Here is an 18,198-nt window from a genome sequence, read left to right on the forward strand (position 1 = left end):
CCAAAATGACAGACCACTGCTTAAATAAAATGGTTTAATAATTAATACAAACGAAATATCTTGTTAAAAAACAATCCTGAAAATCAAAGAATTTTACACATAATTGTATTTCAAATGGTCGAGAACATAGAAAAGTACAAAAGGCACTGTGCAGTTTACTCTGTCCAAAATGTACAAAACAGTTGATACCATCGAAACACCGTAAAAGACATCTCCAGCATTTTACCAAGTAGAGGATGAATATTCAGGAATGGGACCAAGCAAAAATAATCTGTTCAAAATAAGCATTTCAATTCCCAAAGACATGCTCAAAAGCGTCTACACTCTTAGCCAACGTGGATTGATAGTAAAAGGCATTAATATAGTGACAGCACTACTACTTTTGCCCATAACAGGACCTATAAAAAAAAGTTAAGGAGTATTGGAAGGGAGTGTTAAGACAAAGTACATGAAATAAAGTGGAATGCAGCATTATGTTACACATCAAATCTATAGGGATGTTTGACTCTGCAGCTTGGAGAGAAAGCGACAGAGAGGTAAAGACAGAGAGAGAGAGAGAGACAGAGAGAGAGAGAGAGAGAGAGAGAGAGAGACAGAGAGACAGAGAGACAGAGAGAGAGAGAGAGAGAGAGAGAGAGAGAGAGAGAGAGACAGAGAGAGAGACAGAGAGAGAGAGAGAGAGAGAGACAGAGAGACAGAGAGACAGAGAGACAGAGAGACAGAGAGAGAGAGAGACAGAGAGACAGAGAGAGAGAGAGAGAGAGACAGAGAGACAGAGAGTGAAAGAGTGATTGGGGTGTGTGCAGAAAGAGCATTAGCCAGACACCTGTTCACCAACAAAACACCACCACCCATTCTCGCCCTCCAACCGGGCTCCGTCTTAGTCCTGCTCGTATCCTATACATGTGCAATTTAACCCACAACAATCTCCTGCCATCTTGAAAACATGACAAATAAACAAAAAAACAGAACCTTAAACAAAATGAAAACAACAGCATTAGGATTTATTTACTTCCATCACATTCCAGGCCAATGATTCACAAGCTTCCGATTGAGCAAAAGGTAGAATGAATGGAAACACGTGTTCATATTCTTGGTTTAAATCGTGCCGTTAACCTCTTAAGGGACGGGGAGTTAAGGGGAGGGGGAGTTAAGGGGAGGGGGGAGTTAAGTGGCTGTTTTTTTATACTAAGACATTCTGGTACAGATCCTCTGTGTGTGTTGTGAGACGTTGCCTGGTGAGACAAGCCCAGAACCGTTTCAGGTGCAGTTGGTTTTCCCGAAGCTCCTGTTGGTTTAACCGCTGCCCGCTTTGGGGTCTTTGAACCGCGTGGAGACAGAGCGTGCTTTATAATTTATTTATCCCGGTTTACTCCCGCTGGTGAGGATTTGTTAATATGACTTTCAAATGAGTCTACTATTCATAAACACACGGGCTGGGCTCTCCGCTCTCTCAGTTCAGAATCCCCCCAGAGAAAAGGCAATCCACAATTATTCAGCTCAAAAAGTGCTTAAAAGTCACGCAGTCACATAGCAAAGTCATGTACCGAAAACAAATTCCATAGATTTTCTTCTTAAACCAATTAAGTAAATTTCCGTAAATTTGAAAAAAATAACACAACTCACCAAAGTAATTATTGCAAGGCATGAAGAAGGCTCTTTGGGATAAGACGGTATGCCGTTATCTAGCTTAACATGCAACATGGCGACATTCTAAGATACAAATCTACCACTCTTCAACCCCTCTGCTAATGAGTGTACTTGCAGCACTGGAATGCCTTTTAAGAACATGGAGGAAAACACGATTAAAGCAGACCTCGCGCAACTTAATAACACATTGAAAAATGCAATGGCATTAAGAGGATGAGCTACGAGTGACGTAAGCACTGTGCTAACACAGTTTGGTGTGTTATGGCTTCCAAACGCTTCAGGAGATTTGTTAAGGTTGTATTTACAAAGCAATGAGGAGGAACCGGTGCTTGTAACATTCTTTCAACGTCGTTTTTCGGGAATCGATTTCTTTGGCGCTTTGGATTTTCTGTGCAACGGGAAGATGAGTCGTTTAAGCATGTCGACGTCTCCCCTTCAATCGGAGGATTAAAAAAAAAATAATAATCACAGATTCATCATCGCTCTTCTGCACAGTTTGTGGAACTCAGAGGTACCCGTGTTCATCCAGTCCTTTAGGAGTCACCGGGTTCCACCTCGCAGCACTTTTAGCCGTAGAATAACCTAGAATCAGAAAAATGTACAGCTTAAGCACAACATCTAAAAAAAATAATTTAATAATAAGCCAACGGGCGAGTACAAGAACGCGTTTACGAAAAATTTTCGGAATTTCTCAAGCGTGCATTTCTCGGAATGCTTACCCAGCTCCGATCTCCCTCTCCCGGGCTCCGGCACTCGCCGCTCCACGGTGGGCAGCCGGCGCGAGTCGGCGTCGCTCTCCCCCGACGACGCCTGCTGCTGCTCCCCCCAGGCCTCTGTCACGGCGTGCAGCGGGGGCCGGCGGTGGTACTTGGCCCGGTACGTGTCCGTCATGCAGCCGTCCACCGAGAAGTAGGTGGTGGGGAGCTTCACGTCGCTCGGCGTCGTGGCGGCGGCGGCGGCGTCCCCGTCCCCGGAGAACCCCTTCTCGCTGTCGCTGGCCGAGAGGTCGTTCCGCTCCTGGTCCGAGGACACCGACTTGGAGCCCGCGGAGCTGGAGTCGGACGAGTGCCTGTGGTCGGGCGTGGCCTCCATCCAGCGGCGGAAGGTCGGGTGCGTGGTGGACAGTAAGGGTGGCGGGGGCGGGGACGGGGAGTCCCGTCGCCGGTCCGCGTCTCCGCCCAGACCCGGGAAGTCGCTGGGCCAGCGGATGAAGTCCTTTGGGGGCAGCGGCGGCGGCGGAGGCAGGGGGTCGTCCTGCTCGGAGAAGGGGCCGGCGAGGTCGTCGGAGCTGTTCCACTCCGAGCTGCTGGTCTTGGCCAGGTAGGGGGGCTCCGGGCTGCCGTCCACGTTCTCCTCCCGGTCGCTGTCCGGGCTGCTGATCTTCTCCAGGCGGCCCGGGTTGTAGCGGAAGGCTCTGGTCCTGTGGATTAGGATTCAGTCACTTTGACCAACTCGTAGTGAACGGTCATTTAAAAAAAAAACAAAAAGACACCTTCCGACTTGGAGTGCGATTTCCATTTTTATTCTAAATTCCCTTTTACCTTTGCAGGTACGGAGTAGACACCGGATCGGGATCCTTGAGACCCGCTGGTTTCCGTCCACGGTCATCTAGAGGACAGACGGGAAGCGTTACGGCATTAAACCGGAGACAACACGGATAATAACTACCGCCACAGCGGTCAGTCCCCGGCCAGACAGACAGCAGCCCGTCGGCCGCGGCCCGTCAATAAACAAATAAATTGCCGGAAATAAATAAACAAATAAACTGGCTTAACATCTGTCATGATGGGTTTATATCTGAGCGAAGCTACTGCTGCGTGTCCTCTCCCTCTTTCCCCCCCCCTCTCCAAAACATGTTAGATAATCTAGCAGGGGTCAGTGTGGGGGCTTGCGCCGGTACACAGACAGTGGCGGTGTAGCAGCCAGTCTAGAGCCGAGTGCCCCGTGGCTCTCCGTGTTCTGTCGCTGGCTGACCCTGCCACACAGAGGGCTACCCCCGAAAGGGAAGCTGTGTCGATGTTCTGGCCCCGGTTAGCCTTGCGCTCACCTCTGCCAACGATAGCAGAGTTAGCGCCAGCGCTACAGAGAGGGAAAGGTAAGGATGCGTGTAAACAAATAAGGGTTGGTGGGGGAACCCCCACATTGATTTGGGGGTTGAATTCCCTACTATGACCCTTTAGTCCATGTCCCGTTCTCATTATCGAAGACACTTTTGTTTGTAGATTGAAATAACTGGACAATGTTGTAAAATTTTAAGAGGGAAGAAAATTGCAAGGTGTATGTCACCTGATTAACCAGTTAGGATAAGTCGGTCGGCAAACTGGATGGGTTTGATTCACAACGCCCAATCAGAGGAAAGCATCAGAGCTCTTGGACCAGTAAGGAACTCGGAGTAACATCTGTGGCCTGTCAGTCTGTCAAAACACGCTCACACACACACACCACTATTTTAGCCATAGGGCGCCCCCACTGTGAGCATTAAGCAGCTAAATCCTTTGTGCTGGCGCGCAATTACACTGGAGGGTCGGACTAGGGACTCCGTCTCTCCCCCCCCGCCTCCCCCAGCACTGCTGCATGGTTAAGCTGATAACTCCCCCAATGTGGCAGCGTTTGTTTTGGTCCCGTTGAAAAATCACTGGAATGCGTTTTTGCTGCACTTCTGCAAAAAGCTGTGAGGAAAACCAAAGATTTGGCAGTTTTACCGGACCGCCAAACGTAGTGATTTCCTGTTGCTATGCACATAAAAACATTATCTAACAATTTATTAACCTCCCATTATTAACCAAGTTCTCCTTTTTGTTATTAGAAGATGCAGTATCAAGAAACAAAACAGAAAGACCGAACACGTCAGAGTCGTCATCGTTTGCCCAGTGGACCAGACCGGGGAACGATTCCCAGTGAGACATTAACTTGTATAGCGCTCCCGTTTCTCCATTTGCACACAGGTCTCCTACATCAGGAGGCCATTACCCTAGTGAACGAACTCCCTGAGAACATTTGACGCCTATCTGTACAAACGCACGCACCCCGGAAACACATCAGAGAAACCGGCAGTTATTCATGTAGAAATATGACCAGATATTCAAGAGTCGTACTCTTGTGGAGTGAAAAATAACTGCAAATATTCATTCAAAGTTAATGCAACTCTGCTTAATTTGTCTCCGGTTCCATTTTGGATGCCAGCGTGTGCGTATTCATAGTCAGCACTTTGAAAGAAATGCCCACAAGACCTCAGACGGGTTAGAAAAATTACAAAAATATACATGAAAAGGCTGTGTGGTGAGTGGTCACTGTGTTCATGCACACATATATATATTCATGTATTCAGTGTGGGGGAATGCAGATAGAGATCTAGGGGATGAAACCACAGATGTGTCCACGCCTGACGCCATTCCAGAGTCATAATACACACATACAAATACACACACACACACACAGGCGGACACACACATCCACGCACACAGACAGACAGAGGCACACACACACAAGCACACACACAACCAATCCAGTCCTCCCCTCCACACACACACACACACACACACACACACACACACACACACACACACACACACACACACACACACACACACACACACACACACACACACACACACACACACACACACACACACACACACACACACACCAATCCGGTCATCATCTCCTCACACACACGGTCACATCTGTCTGTCTGGGCTGCTGAGGTCACGTCTGCTTGTGGCGGAAGTGGAGGGGAGGATAAACAAGCCACTTGACACTGTTTCAATTCTTGACGCTGGAGTCGGTCTTTCATTTGACACGAGGAAGCAGCCTCCTCACGAACCACGAGCCGTTCAGTGGGAACCTTTTGACAGCGCTTAGATGTTGCAGTCAGCGCACCGCCGAGACAACCTGTTCCTGTACTTTTAAGGTTTATTTTAACTCTACAGAGAAGAGATTTGTTCCTCCTCTCATCATTAAAATTCATGTTGTGGCATATTTACTAGTCATGTCCTTGCGGTTATGCACGGAGGGAAAAAACACAAACTCAGGCAGGACGTCAAAGCGTCCGCACTTTGAATAATATTCCAACAACATCAATTATTAACTTGCGGCTGAATATAGTTGGGTTTTGCAGACGGATGAGTCTGGATTTTAGATTACACCAGATTACCATAAACAGATTAAGGCAACTTTAAAAAAAAAAAAAAATCTGGCACAAAAGTAAGATGAAACCTAGACACATGCTCTGTCTGGCTCGTCCCAGTCCTAGACGGCATGTTTCCAGACATATTAGAGGACAACTTTTTGATTTGTTTTGTCATGAACACGTCCCAAAGTTCTGCTCATTGCCCATTGGCTAAAGGAGCTGGAGGAGTGAGGTCAGGGGTCGATTCCCTTCAGAAATAACTAGACAAAAGTCGACAACGTCTGTTCTTCCTCAACCCTTCTCCCTCACTTCTATTATCTTGTGTGTTAATATGATCCAACGGCCTGACGACCCTGTCTTAATGTCCTCTTATCCTGGGGCGTTAACACATCGCAGGCTTGCTAAGCACAACCCACTCACTTTACAGGCAGAACAAGAGCCCCCCCCCCCCCCCCCCCCCACACACACACAGACACACAGACACTAAGAAAAGGGCCCAAAGGGTCAAGAAACTACCCATCACTAATGCACTCGAATGATGGGATAAGGTAATGTTTTGCTGACTTCATGGAGAAACTAAATGTCTATACACGAGGAGAAGAATGGGAGAAGAGTGTTCTACAAGTTGATGAAAGGTTTAAAGGATGTTGGCGGTTCATCCAGGGGATTATTCTGGTCGCTCCGGGGCAACCGGGTCCATGTTCTGGACTCCAGGTTGGAGACGGGCAACCCAGCTGGGTAAATCAGACAAGTTGTGGGCCATCGCGCCTTCTGCTCAGCTGCAGCTAGTCTGAGGAATGCTCTCCCTGACCACCACCAAGGGCCCCACAGACTGTGGATTATTTTAAAAAAGGCCTAGAAACCCATCTTTCTAGAAAAGCCTTGGCTAAACTGCTATTTTAAATGATTATTTTTTCTCTGTTATTTTTCTTTTTTAATCTAGTTAGTCTTTTATGTTTTATAGTCTTTTAATGTGCATTGTAGCACTTTGAGGTCATTGAGTTAATGTAAAGTGTGTTATAAATAAAATGTATTATTATTATTATTATTATTATTATGTTCCTGAGTTACAGACTCAAAGTCCCACACCAGAATGCCTGGACTTGCAGTTAAGACATATTTCAGCCTTTGGCTGAGAGGTGGGAAAGGGGGAAGATACAAGGTTCACTAAAGTAAAGTCGGCTATGGATGAGACGGACTAGCAATAGCAGAGGGAAGCTGGCCGCAGGCCCCGAATATATTGGAGGGACAGGGCTCAACGGCTTTGGAGGTAACCCGCTACCTTAAACTCCCTGCTATGAATCCATGAAGTCTTCCTTCTTCTGGGTTACCTGCGTTTTACATTCACTGGAGATGCAAGGACGAAACGTGCTGAGAAAACAGGGTTTTGGAACGGGCAACCAAGGTTGGCATGGCTTTTTATCAAGCAGGTCCGGTTGCCAACACAAAAACCAAATGAATTACGCAACTTTAAAAATCAATATTATGATAGTGTGCGTGTGTCTATGTGCGCGCTTGTTTCCATGTGCGTGCGTGAGTCTACGTGCACGCGCGTGCGTGCGTCTATTTGGATGCGTGTGTGTCTTTGTAGGTGTGTGTGTGTCTATGTATATTTCTGTCTGTGTGTCTGTCGGTCTGTGCGTGTCTGTGAGAGAGGAAGTTTGTGTGTAGAGTCATCCCAGGCTTCCCAGGAAGGCCGGCCCACACCAACGACCACAACTGAACATCAGCCAACTAAGCCTTTTACCCAGCAGCTGCTAACAAACAATTTATACTAGAAAAAATAAGTCATGCCGAGGACCATGCGAGGCCAAAATCACGGCAAAGACGATGGGCGTGTGATAATTTAACCTATTCCAGTTATCTTCCCCTCTCTAGTACCTTGGAACTCACAAATGTAAATCAAATATTACACAGCGCCAAAATGAAAGCCACAAAACATTCACAAGTCTCCTCACAAGCAGATTGTTAATAAGAACGACCCCATCGTGAACTTTGGCATCCAGGGGGAAATCTTTAAACAGTCCAGGCATGCCACATTAACAGACCTTTTAACAATTAATGTAAAACTCGTGCTTAACAAGAAACTAAAAGGGCACCATGAAAAAACACGGCCCAAACAACGTCACAGAGATGAGTCACGGCTGGCTGGGCACAGCCTGGCACGCCGGCAACCTCAGCCCAAAACCCCTCTCGCCCTGCTCGTGAGCGTGGGAATCTGACAGACCCTTCACAGGTTTTGGATGTTTGACCTTCCCTCTCGGTCCCTTAGTCGATACGTCCCCTCCGTGCGCCAGACGAGGGGACAGCAGGAGTCAGACGGGGGTGTCCCTCTCCCTGGGTTAATGTCACCTCCTTTAACTCGAGCTAGGGCGGCGGTTTGTTTTGTAAAGGCGTGCTATCGCGACCGGACACGCTCAGGCTTTTCCGACGAGGCCGCCTTCAAGAGGGATACAATTAAATTTTCCAGAATAAATATTATTTAGAGTCGTTCCTGTTTCAAACCGATCCTCGCCAGGATACAGCAGAGCAAACATACAAACCCCAGTGTGATTAGTGGGCCTGAAGAAAAATCGAGGCAATCTCCACATACAAAATATAATATTTATCGGATAAAATAACAATTATCATACAGAAAACACATTTCTCACGGCGATAAAACCCATTTTCTATTCTTTGCCAATTTTCTGAGCAATGTGTTTTTTTTCATGAAACAGGACACATTAACTTTGTTCCAACAGAAAGAAGGTCAAGTTTAGTAAAGGAACAAACCTCGGTGTTTCCACACTATCCGAGAGCCTGACCTTAACCATACGCACGGAACGATAAATCAAGGTAATGACCCGGTGTAGCGGAGCGATACGGTGGCTGGATCACGGTAGGAGTGTTTCAGGAAGTCCACGGGAAAGAACGATGCCGGTTTTATGAAAGTCTGATGGCCAGTGGGGACTTATTTGTAGAATTACAGATAATTACTATTTGGTGTCAACTTGGTGCTGCAAGAGATGTGGTAAACCCAAAGGGGTGCGGACAAAGGCCGGTGAGTCCCATAACAACAGATAATGAGTATAATAATCGCAAGCGCACATCAGTAATCATAACACCAGATTATAAGACTGCGAAATGGTGAAAAGTCATGGGAAAAGCATCCCACAGCCCTCAAATACACCTTTGTGATATGGTAAATAGATGTTTGCAAGTCCAAACCAAGTATACGCATTACTTGAGAGAATGTTTAAGACGTTGAGAAAAAGTAAATACAACCACACCCGATGTACTGATATAAAAATAGATTGAAGAAGCATTGTCTGGCCCGAACAGACTATTGTAACTCAAATCTAGCTTGAGAGACAGGAGCTGTTTATACTAGTAGCAGGTTTGTTAGGCAGTAGACTATTAAATAGCAGGAAAAGTCAAGCTCGTTTCTTGTGTTGCCTCACCGATAACCCAGATGACCTCACCTCACTGAGCAACACTCTGTGAGAAATAACAACCGCGAGAGGCCGCACCCGTACTCAGAAATGCAGGTCAGAGGCGGTGTGGTGTGTGTGTCCGCGTGTTGTTGTGCGTGGGTCCACGAGGTGTGTGCGTCTACGCGGTGTGGTGTGTGTGTTTGTCCGCACACCAGGTGTGGTATGTGTGTGTCCGCACGGTTTGGTATGTGTGTGTCCGCACGGTTTGGTATGTGTGTGTCCGCACGGTGCGGTGTGTGAGTGACCGCACAATGTGGTGCGTGTGTCTGCGCGGTTTGCGTTCTTGGATAATGAGCAGAAGGTGAGAGACGCCGTTCATTATTTAGTGGAAGCGGTACGTACACGCGTCCCGCTGTGGGTCGCAGGGCACACAGCGCTCTGAAAGGGTTTCAGGGCGTTTGCATACGGCCACGCAGACACACACTTCAACGTTGGTCCTCATCAGCCAACGTTGTGTAGCTGGGAGCCGGTGTTTACCGGAGCGGTGTGCAAACATCTGAAGGAGTTTTAAAGACAACAAGAAGCTGAGGACTCGGAGGAAGGTGAACTCGGTGCTTAAAGTGGGACGAGGTAAACAAGGTTGTGCAGTGTAAATAAATGCTAAATGGACTGCATTTATACCGCTCCTATCTAACTAGGGGCCACCATCAGCGCTTTACAATATTGCCTCACATTCACCCATTCATGCAGACATTCACACACCGAAGGCGGTATCAACAACGCAAGGCGACCTTGCTCAGGAATAAACCGGCGCTCGGCTAGGAGCCGGGGATCGAACAAGAACAAGTAACCGTCCGGTAACCAGCGACGGGCCCAACCTCCTGAGCTACATGCCGCCCAGAAATGTACTGTCTACCGGTAGAAATGAACTCGCATAAACATCTTTGATTACATCTTCCTAGCCGGGCCCAGCGTTTGCACAATAACACAAGTATGCATTGTGTCAACAGCTCTTGCGACACACATAATTACGACCCGGAACCAAAAAGGTACGTCTCGGGTGAAGGACAAATCTCTTACCGTAGGAGAAGGAGGAGAGGGTGACGTCGGTGTTGCCATCATCTCCTCTTATCTGCTGATAGGGGTCCCTGAAACACAAAAGTGGCCAGCAGGGTTTATGAGACTCTCCACTGATAGGAAAGCAGTGTGATATCGCTCTGTGCACACTTCACCCCGAGAACCACTTAAACAGATTGAAGCTGAACAATGAGCTCTCGTGGCCGTCCCCCGCGACATCAGCTATCTCCTTTTGGTTTATTTCGGAGTGGTGCGATGTGAAAACATCTGCCTGGTCACCCGCCGCTTAATCACAGAAACCATGGCCGCAAGAGGTCAACATCGCATTAATCACTAAAGGGATCAGAGGTCGCCAATATTAGCCATTAGCCGTCCCTAGTGGAGCCTTGTCTTCGGTGTGTAGGCTTGTTCATTGTTGTGGGGCCAGGGAGGCAGTAACCTCTCCTTTCCAGTAACTGCCTCGGAAAACCTATTATTTTATAGAAAACACTTTCACTAACAGGATTAAAAAATACGCTAGTGCTGAAATACTGGACACAATAGTACCAGTGACCGCACAGGGCAGCAGCCCAATAAATGCATCTGCCGGTATAAAACAAGCGGTGATAAAGCTGATGAAAACCATTCACAGTGGGGCGTTCCCCCTCTCACCTGGCCGGGTGGAGCTCAGGTCTGGGCTTCAGCTCTTTGGAGGAGACGTTCTCCACCGAGGGCGAGCTGGCCGAGCCGTTGCTGAGCCGGTCGCTGCTCTCGTAGCCCGACTCCGTCCGCTGGAACTTCCAGTGGTCGCTGTGCACCTTGAGCGCAGTGGGCGCCCCCATGGGGGGCCGGGCCCGTTCCCCAGGGGCCCACCCGCCCCTGCTGTCCGAGTCCAGCGAGCTCCGGCTGCCCCCGATGTCCTGGCGGGACTCGTCCTCGTAGATGGTCATCAGGCTCTTGGGCTTGTGCTCCTCCCGGCTGCCCCACGCCACCGGCTCCCTGTCCTGTTCCTGTTCCCGGTCCCGGTCTCGCTCCCTGTCCCGCTCCCGGTCCCGCTCCCGGTCCCGCTCCCGGTCCCGCTCCCGGTCCCGCTCCCGGTCCCGAGAAGGGGAGTGGCTGTTGGGCCTCCTCCGGCCGGGGCTGGCCGGCCTCCGGTCCGGCCGGGACGAGTACGCCCCGCCGCTGCCGGCGCCGATCACGCTGTCCACGTTCAGCACCTCCCTCATGGGCTTCCACGGCCGGCTCGAGCGGCCTCCGCTGCCGGAGTGGTCCCGCGAGTCTTGGCTGGTGTCCGTATCGTACCCGTTGGCGTGGTGGTCCAGCCTGCGGAGGCTGTGGTGACCGCTGACCCCACCACCACCACCGCCGCCGCCACGAACACCACCCTCGTTGTTGTTGCTAGGGGGGCCGCGCAGTACGGCAGCCACCGCGGGCGCCGGCTCTTGCGTCCTGGGGTGGGGGCGATCGTTGGGCCGGGGGGGGTCGTGGGAGGCCGGTCGGCCCCCGATGAAGGCGTGGCGCTCGTTGCGCGTGGGGCCCTTGCCCTGGCTGTTGTAGAGGCGCGTTTGCACGTGCTGCTTGAAGCCGTTCACCGGGGGCGAGACCGAGCGGCACACGGGACGGTCCGGAACCGGGTCTGAGCGGGAGAGAAAGGGACAGGAAAGGAGATAAAGGGAGATAAAGGGAGAGAAAGGGAGAGAAAGGGAGAGAAAGGGAGGCTCTGTATGAGAGGGTGCCTGAGTTTCTTTTTCACCAAACCATTATTCATCTACCTCCCACTCTTAACAAGAAATAAATTATAAAACATTACATTCTATAATTGAATGCATCATTACTTATTTATTTTTTTACTTAACTTGTGAAGTGCAAAGTAGAAACGCAGGAAACGATTTAAATCTCCAACCCAGGCGATTGTAACAAAGACAAACTTCTGACAGTGCATGTCACAGAGCATGCCACAGCTCTCCCTCTCTCTCTCCCTCTCCCTCCCCCCTAATGCTGGCCTTGTGTTTAACAAAACCCTTCAGTGTCATCAAGTTCCAGGGAACAGAAGTAACAAAGTCTTTCCCACCGTCACCTTGACCCTTCACCGTGGGACACCGAGACACAAACGCCTCGCCCTGTGTGCGGAGTACGGGGGTGGGGTGGGGTGGGGGTGGGAGGGTTGGGGGGGGCCTGCCAGCGGAGGGGTGGGAGGTGTAAATAAAGGACACCGGGGGTCCAGGTTTCACACCACCGTGTGCTTGAGGAGCGGCAGGGCCAAGGAGTTCAGCGCGTGCTTTCGTGTCGACTTTACAGAATGTATATCGGGAACAGCACAGGGTAGGCACTCAAATCAAAGATTCAGAGTGTCACTAGGATAAGACGGTGTGTCTATACTTGGGACTGAAGAATGGTGTGCGTGCGTGCGTGCGTGCGTGCGTGCGGGCGTGCGTGCGGGCGGGCGGGCGGGCGGGCGGGCGGGCGTAGCCTATTCACAAGCATACAGCAGAATACTGCTTTGCTGTTTCAGGCTTTCTTAACAAGAGAGGCAGACATGTGACCACAGAAGTGGTCCTTTGGTCAACCATTATCACCAATAAGGAACACAAAAGGGAATTATGGGATACATGACTCCACCTGTGAGGTAACCTCTGAAAATACCATCATGGATGTCATGGACGCAGCCTCCGATCAAACGTGAACGTGACTCAACAGGCAGTTAGCGGTATCTGATTGATTTGAAATTCTCATTTGAAAAGGAATTGTGATTAGATAGTAAATGTGTGGCATTCAGATGTGTTGAAACTACCGTTCGTCCTCCGATACATGCCACTAAAGAGGACACAAGTGGATGCAGGCCAATGAGGAGAAGTTAAATCGTTGATGAAAAACTGAATCTGCCCCACACCAACTTTAAATAATTGATAAGCCTGTAACATATAGGCCAAAGCTACAGAAATCAAACAGAATATTGAACAGAAACAAATTAAAATCCTTTTGTCGCTGCACACACAACCCAGAATAGAGTTCTGCTCCCTCAACAAACAGCAATAACCTCTAGCAAAAGATGAAACCGGTTGATGGAAGATGGAACATCTTCGAGGACTCTGCCAGGACCACACTGCACAACCCGGCGCGCCATTAATCTCCAAGGCCACCCCGACACCTCCCCACCATTAGAACACAATCACCCCAGAGACGGGACCCGACACCCCCCCCGCCCCCCCCCCCCCACCCCCCATCAGCGCACGGTCTCAGACGCCCCCACCTCGGTGAACCACGCCGCCTCAAACTGTTGCACTCTGGCGCTAAATCAAAAACAACTTGACGTCAGGGAGATCCATCAGCTCCTCTCACGGTGCAGAGTGCATCACCGGCGCGGCCGGTAATTGCAGCGACGTCACCTCGGCCAGCCGCGCTATTCATCACGGCTCGCCGACGCCGCCATGCTAACCGAATGCCGGCGTAATTGGGAGTAAAGCGCGCGCTAACGGGCTAACGTTTGCGCGGTTGACTTGGTCGATGCTAACCCCCCGCCCCCCGAGGATTCTAAATTGGAATCGGTGGAAAAGGGCACCGAGGGGACAGAGGAGTTAACCCATTTCCCCCGACACCTGATAAATCTGTGGGAGACCAGGAGAGACCAGGAGAAGCCCCTGGTCTCCCCCCCCCCCACTGCATGTCTTTGCGGGAATCTTTTTGTTTTGGTTTGAGGTTTGCCATTAAGCCCACCGAAAGGATCGACGCCTCCCAACTGGGATGCGTAAAGAAAACATGAAATCCATTAGGGAGGAACAAGAGTGTTTTTTGTTTACGTATTCTCCCACTCCTCGGTGACTGAGTCAGAGCGAGGGAGAGCAGGGCTGGACAGACGTCAGCGCTTAATCCCCCGTCTGACACATTGCTTCCAGACGGCCGCTTACATAAGCGGCAGACGAGCGAGACGCTGGCCCCCTGCTTTCACGTTGGCCCCGGCAACCGGTGTCAACGTCGCACACGCAGGCACGCAAACACCAACGACCATCTTTGAGCAACCTTTGACACTTAAGCAAAAGCTTAAAAAAACGTTTTTTTTAGCAAAAGCTGAAAGAAATGTTGTGCTTTTTTGCAAAGGTTGATCCATTCTCTGGATGGAGGTCGGGTGTGGTTGGGTGTTTCGCTTAGTTTGTACCATCAGCATCGACTTGTGACCTACTCCTGGCTCTGAAATACATAATTGTGTTTTCTAAACAGACGGATAAAATACACATTTAAATCGACCTGGATGTCAGAGTCTTCTTCTCATATGACTATGAGTGCATCTTCCGCTGGCTCCCTGTGAACAACGAACCTTTCAGGCGGCTCTCTGCCCTCCAGGGTCCAGTCCGGTCGGGGTCTCGTCTGGGGAGGTTTATCCCCCGTACCTCCCCGGCGCGCTGGGCCGCTTCTCTGGAGATCTCCCTCAGGTTCCTCTTCGGGTCGCCGGAGTCCAGCTTCCCCGAAACTAAAAACAGAAAAAAAGGTGAAGGATTGAGTATTTACGGACGTACATCGACAAGAAGGTATGCGACAGAAAACAAACAAACATTGCACAGAAAATATAATTTAAATCCAGAGTAAAGAGCGAGATGTTTCATAGTGTGTGTGGAATCATTAAGGTCAGGGATGACCCAATAGGAAGGCCGACGTCAGACTGGGAACTCCACAAAGAAAGGACTTATTTACGACTTTTCCAACTGCTACTGCTGCTGCTTAAGAGCCATTATTGAGGCTGCCCCAGTGAGTCGCCCTGCAACGGGGGGCCGGTTGCTGAATTCGTAGAGAGAAGGGAGGGGAGGGGAGAGCAGGAGCGGGAGACTGCAAAGCAGATCGATGCACGCATGGCACGCGTTCTGCTGTGCAAGGGGAAAGCCATCGATGCGGAACGCCAGCCGATGCCAAAAGGCATATCTCTGCACACTGCCTCTGAGGGAGTCAGCGGCAGCAGCAGCAGCATCTCACAGAGAAGCACCGGCCAAGCCAGTTATATGGACCAGGAGAGACCACGAAACCTTCACACAACCAGCCACATAAGCCCCGCTCTGCATATAACCGTGCAGTCGTGCCTTTGTCAACGTTTCATTTCGTTCTTCATACACGACAAATACATTCACAAAATGAGGCAAATGAGTGGGTATTGAATAAAGAGGAAAAAGCTGCATCGAACATAAGCCACACTTGTTAAGATCTAATGCTTAAAAGCAGCAAACCTGTAGATGTAAAGGCCGCAGTAACAAATGCAAAAATGTGTACATCGAATCATATCCGAGGGCCCTAAGTGTTGCCAAAGTTGCAAAGACTCACAATCTTTTGATATTGAACACGACCCACTTAAGTTTGAATAAAGTCACACTGCTTTTATTATAACACCATAAAGGTGGTTTGAATCGGCTAATTGCCCAAATAGCAGTCTGTCATCAGTAGATAAATTGTTCAAACTGTTGCAATTGCCATTTAGCGTAAATTGACCAGATCACAAACCTTTTGAAAGATATTTGAATAGAATATGGGACCTATTCATTCACCGCAGAGCAAAATCCCCACGTGGCAAAATCGTTCGCCAACCGACTTTGGTCATACAACTTTGTATAAAGGCTGCATTCACAAATTTGCCGGGCCACCGTGATTTGTCAGAAACATGTGTATACAGGCTGCGGTCTATATCGCATGCTGCACATGGGCCAGGCCGACCTTGGACTTTCCTCTCTCACGCCGTGTTTACTCTCCCCTCCAGCACTGTCTGTCTTTCAAAGACCCAGACTGTTTACTCATTATATCACATCCCCCTGTTACGCTAAACCCCTCCTCGCCGCCGCCGCCGCCACCGATATCAGTATGCAGGCACACGGGCAGCCACTTCCGTCTGAGCTCCCCTAACAAGCGCTCCTAATCCCGCCAGGCAGATTTAATTCAACACAGAGGACTGTTTTTATCATCTCTCCATACGGCGGTCGTGGTCGTTCATCCATACTTGTATTAACTGCAGATTTCACACTGCAGGCTACGGATCCGATACGTACAGAAACACACACTCCCGGGGAGTTGTGAAGGGAAAAGCGACACTTCGGCGTAATCACAGACTAACGTGACGAATCCCTTTTAGGGACGTGCCCTTTGTGAGTGAGTCAACTCCTCTCCTCGTCTGCCTTACGCCTCGTCATCGTTCTGGGTCACGTTACTCCTTCCACTCACTTCAAGTTATTTCTCGACATCGAACGAAAAAGTCTGAGGGAAATGAACAAGGCCCGGACAGCCTAGTGGTTCCCCGTTCGACCATCAGTGGAAGGGGTTGGTTGGTTTGATTCCCCAATGTCCGCAGCCTTAACTGTAGGCCTCCTTGAGCGAGACACCTAACCCGTTAACTGCCCCTTAAGGGCATGTAGCTGAATCTAGGGCTTTGACTTATTCGATCGATTCAATCATATTCGAATATTCAGTAAGACCTGGATTGGGCTTGGCGAGGTTTGTTTACCGCGTTGTTATGGTTACCGGTCTTGCGTGTTCCAACAGTTTATTAGGTTTCTAATAAATCGCCGTCTGATCAATACTTCATTCACTGCCTCTTCCGTGGTCATTACAATATTATGAATTAGACTGCGTCGGGTTCTCCGACGTCTCTCCCCCTTGGCCTGCCCATAACAGGTTTCAATATTGAGGGCTGCCTAATATTCGTTCGGATTTTGATTTTATTTTTTGATATTCGAATTACATTTGAATAACGAAGTTCCGAGTCAAAGCCCTACCTGAATCCAATTCGAGTCACTATGGATAAAGCCATCTACTTGATCGATCGTAGTAAACACAGCATTATGAGGACCATCGTGACGATGGGTTCCTGTTACCTGCTCCTCGCCCCCCGGCGGTGGTGTGTCCGCTGCCGCGGCTCAGCGTGGACGTGGCCTTGGGCTTGGAGTAGCTGGAGCCCAGCAGGGTGTTGAGGTTCTCCTTGGTGAGGTCCAGCTGCCTCGGGCCGGGGAGCGGCGACTCCGAGCCTGGCCAGGGAGACAGGAGGGGAGAGCGAGTTGGAAAAGGCTTTTCCCTGTGGAGCCTGGTGTGTCATCATGAGACCCAATCACAACAGAAAACACCCGAGAAAGTATTCCAGGATAAAATGGGATGGTTATAGTGGGTGATTGATAGTGTCTTTTTGGGTAGGGACAGCCATGATATCTATTCAACCATCATGAATAGTTTTCCACACAGAAGGACGCTTCTCATACATCAACGAATGCTCACAGGGAATGCAGGAAATGATTCACAGCTTCCAAAAATATTAATAAAAAATAAATTAAAGCAGACAAACTAGGAGCCAACTGTGCTGCCGATACATCAAACCAGCCTAAGTCACGAAGTAAACTTGGCACATAGTCTCCTTCCTGACGTGTCCACAACACTCTCAACTTAAAATCCCCCTAATTAGCTAAAAATAACACCTCCCTTTCCAGCATGCATTAAAAAGGAAAGTAATTTATTATCCACTGATACAGCTATAGTTATATCGCCTGAGTTTTGCTTTTTCCCCTCCTTGAGTATCTAAAGCGCTGACAACTCAGTCTTCCACTCGGAAGCGACAGTGTCATCTCTGTGATATAAGATCAACGCCCGAGGCAGGAAGACACATGAACATGAAACGTGAGAGAGCGGAGAGATCCGGTCTCGGGCCAGCCTCCCAATTAGATAGTTAGCTGACTTTTGGTTTCCCCGCTAATGCAGTATTCATGCGGCTACAAAGCCTGGGAGTAGGGGTGCTAACAAGGCAATGAATAAGGACCACGAGGAAGAACAAAATCAACTCCTGATGGGCGTGCTGGCAGGCACCACAGCCCTCCAAGGAGTTGGTTATGGTGTTCTTCGTTAACATATCACAGGGACCCCTCGAGCCATTAGAGCAACAGGACATAATGAGCCCATGTTGTTCAGTGGGATGATAATGGCGCGTTTCATGCTCAC

General features: G+C 49.4%; 1 protein-coding gene across 1 annotated transcript in view; it reads right to left on the reverse strand.

The window, feature by feature from the left end:
* Positions 1-711: 711 nt before the first annotated feature.
* The window catches only part of LOC130369937 (inactive ubiquitin carboxyl-terminal hydrolase 53), a 29,304-nt gene continuing 11,817 nt past the window's right edge, over positions 712-18,198 (reverse strand). Inside the window, exons 10-16 of the mRNA XM_056575552.1 lie at positions 17,091-17,240; positions 14,561-14,713; positions 10,921-11,884; positions 10,273-10,340; positions 3,192-3,258; positions 2,370-3,070; positions 712-2,232 (exon numbers count right to left, since the gene is read on the reverse strand). Coding sequence (XP_056431527.1) covers positions 2,156-2,232; positions 2,370-3,070; positions 3,192-3,258; positions 10,273-10,340; positions 10,921-11,884; positions 14,561-14,713; positions 17,091-17,240 — 2,180 coding nt within the window. The 3' untranslated portion in view covers positions 712-2,155. The remainder of the gene's footprint in view (positions 2,233-2,369; positions 3,071-3,191; positions 3,259-10,272; positions 10,341-10,920; positions 11,885-14,560; positions 14,714-17,090; positions 17,241-18,198) is intronic.

Source organism: Gadus chalcogrammus, chromosome 17 (assembly GCF_026213295.1).
Source record: "Gadus chalcogrammus isolate NIFS_2021 chromosome 17, NIFS_Gcha_1.0, whole genome shotgun sequence".
NCBI lineage: Eukaryota > Metazoa > Chordata > Actinopteri > Gadiformes > Gadidae > Gadus > Gadus chalcogrammus.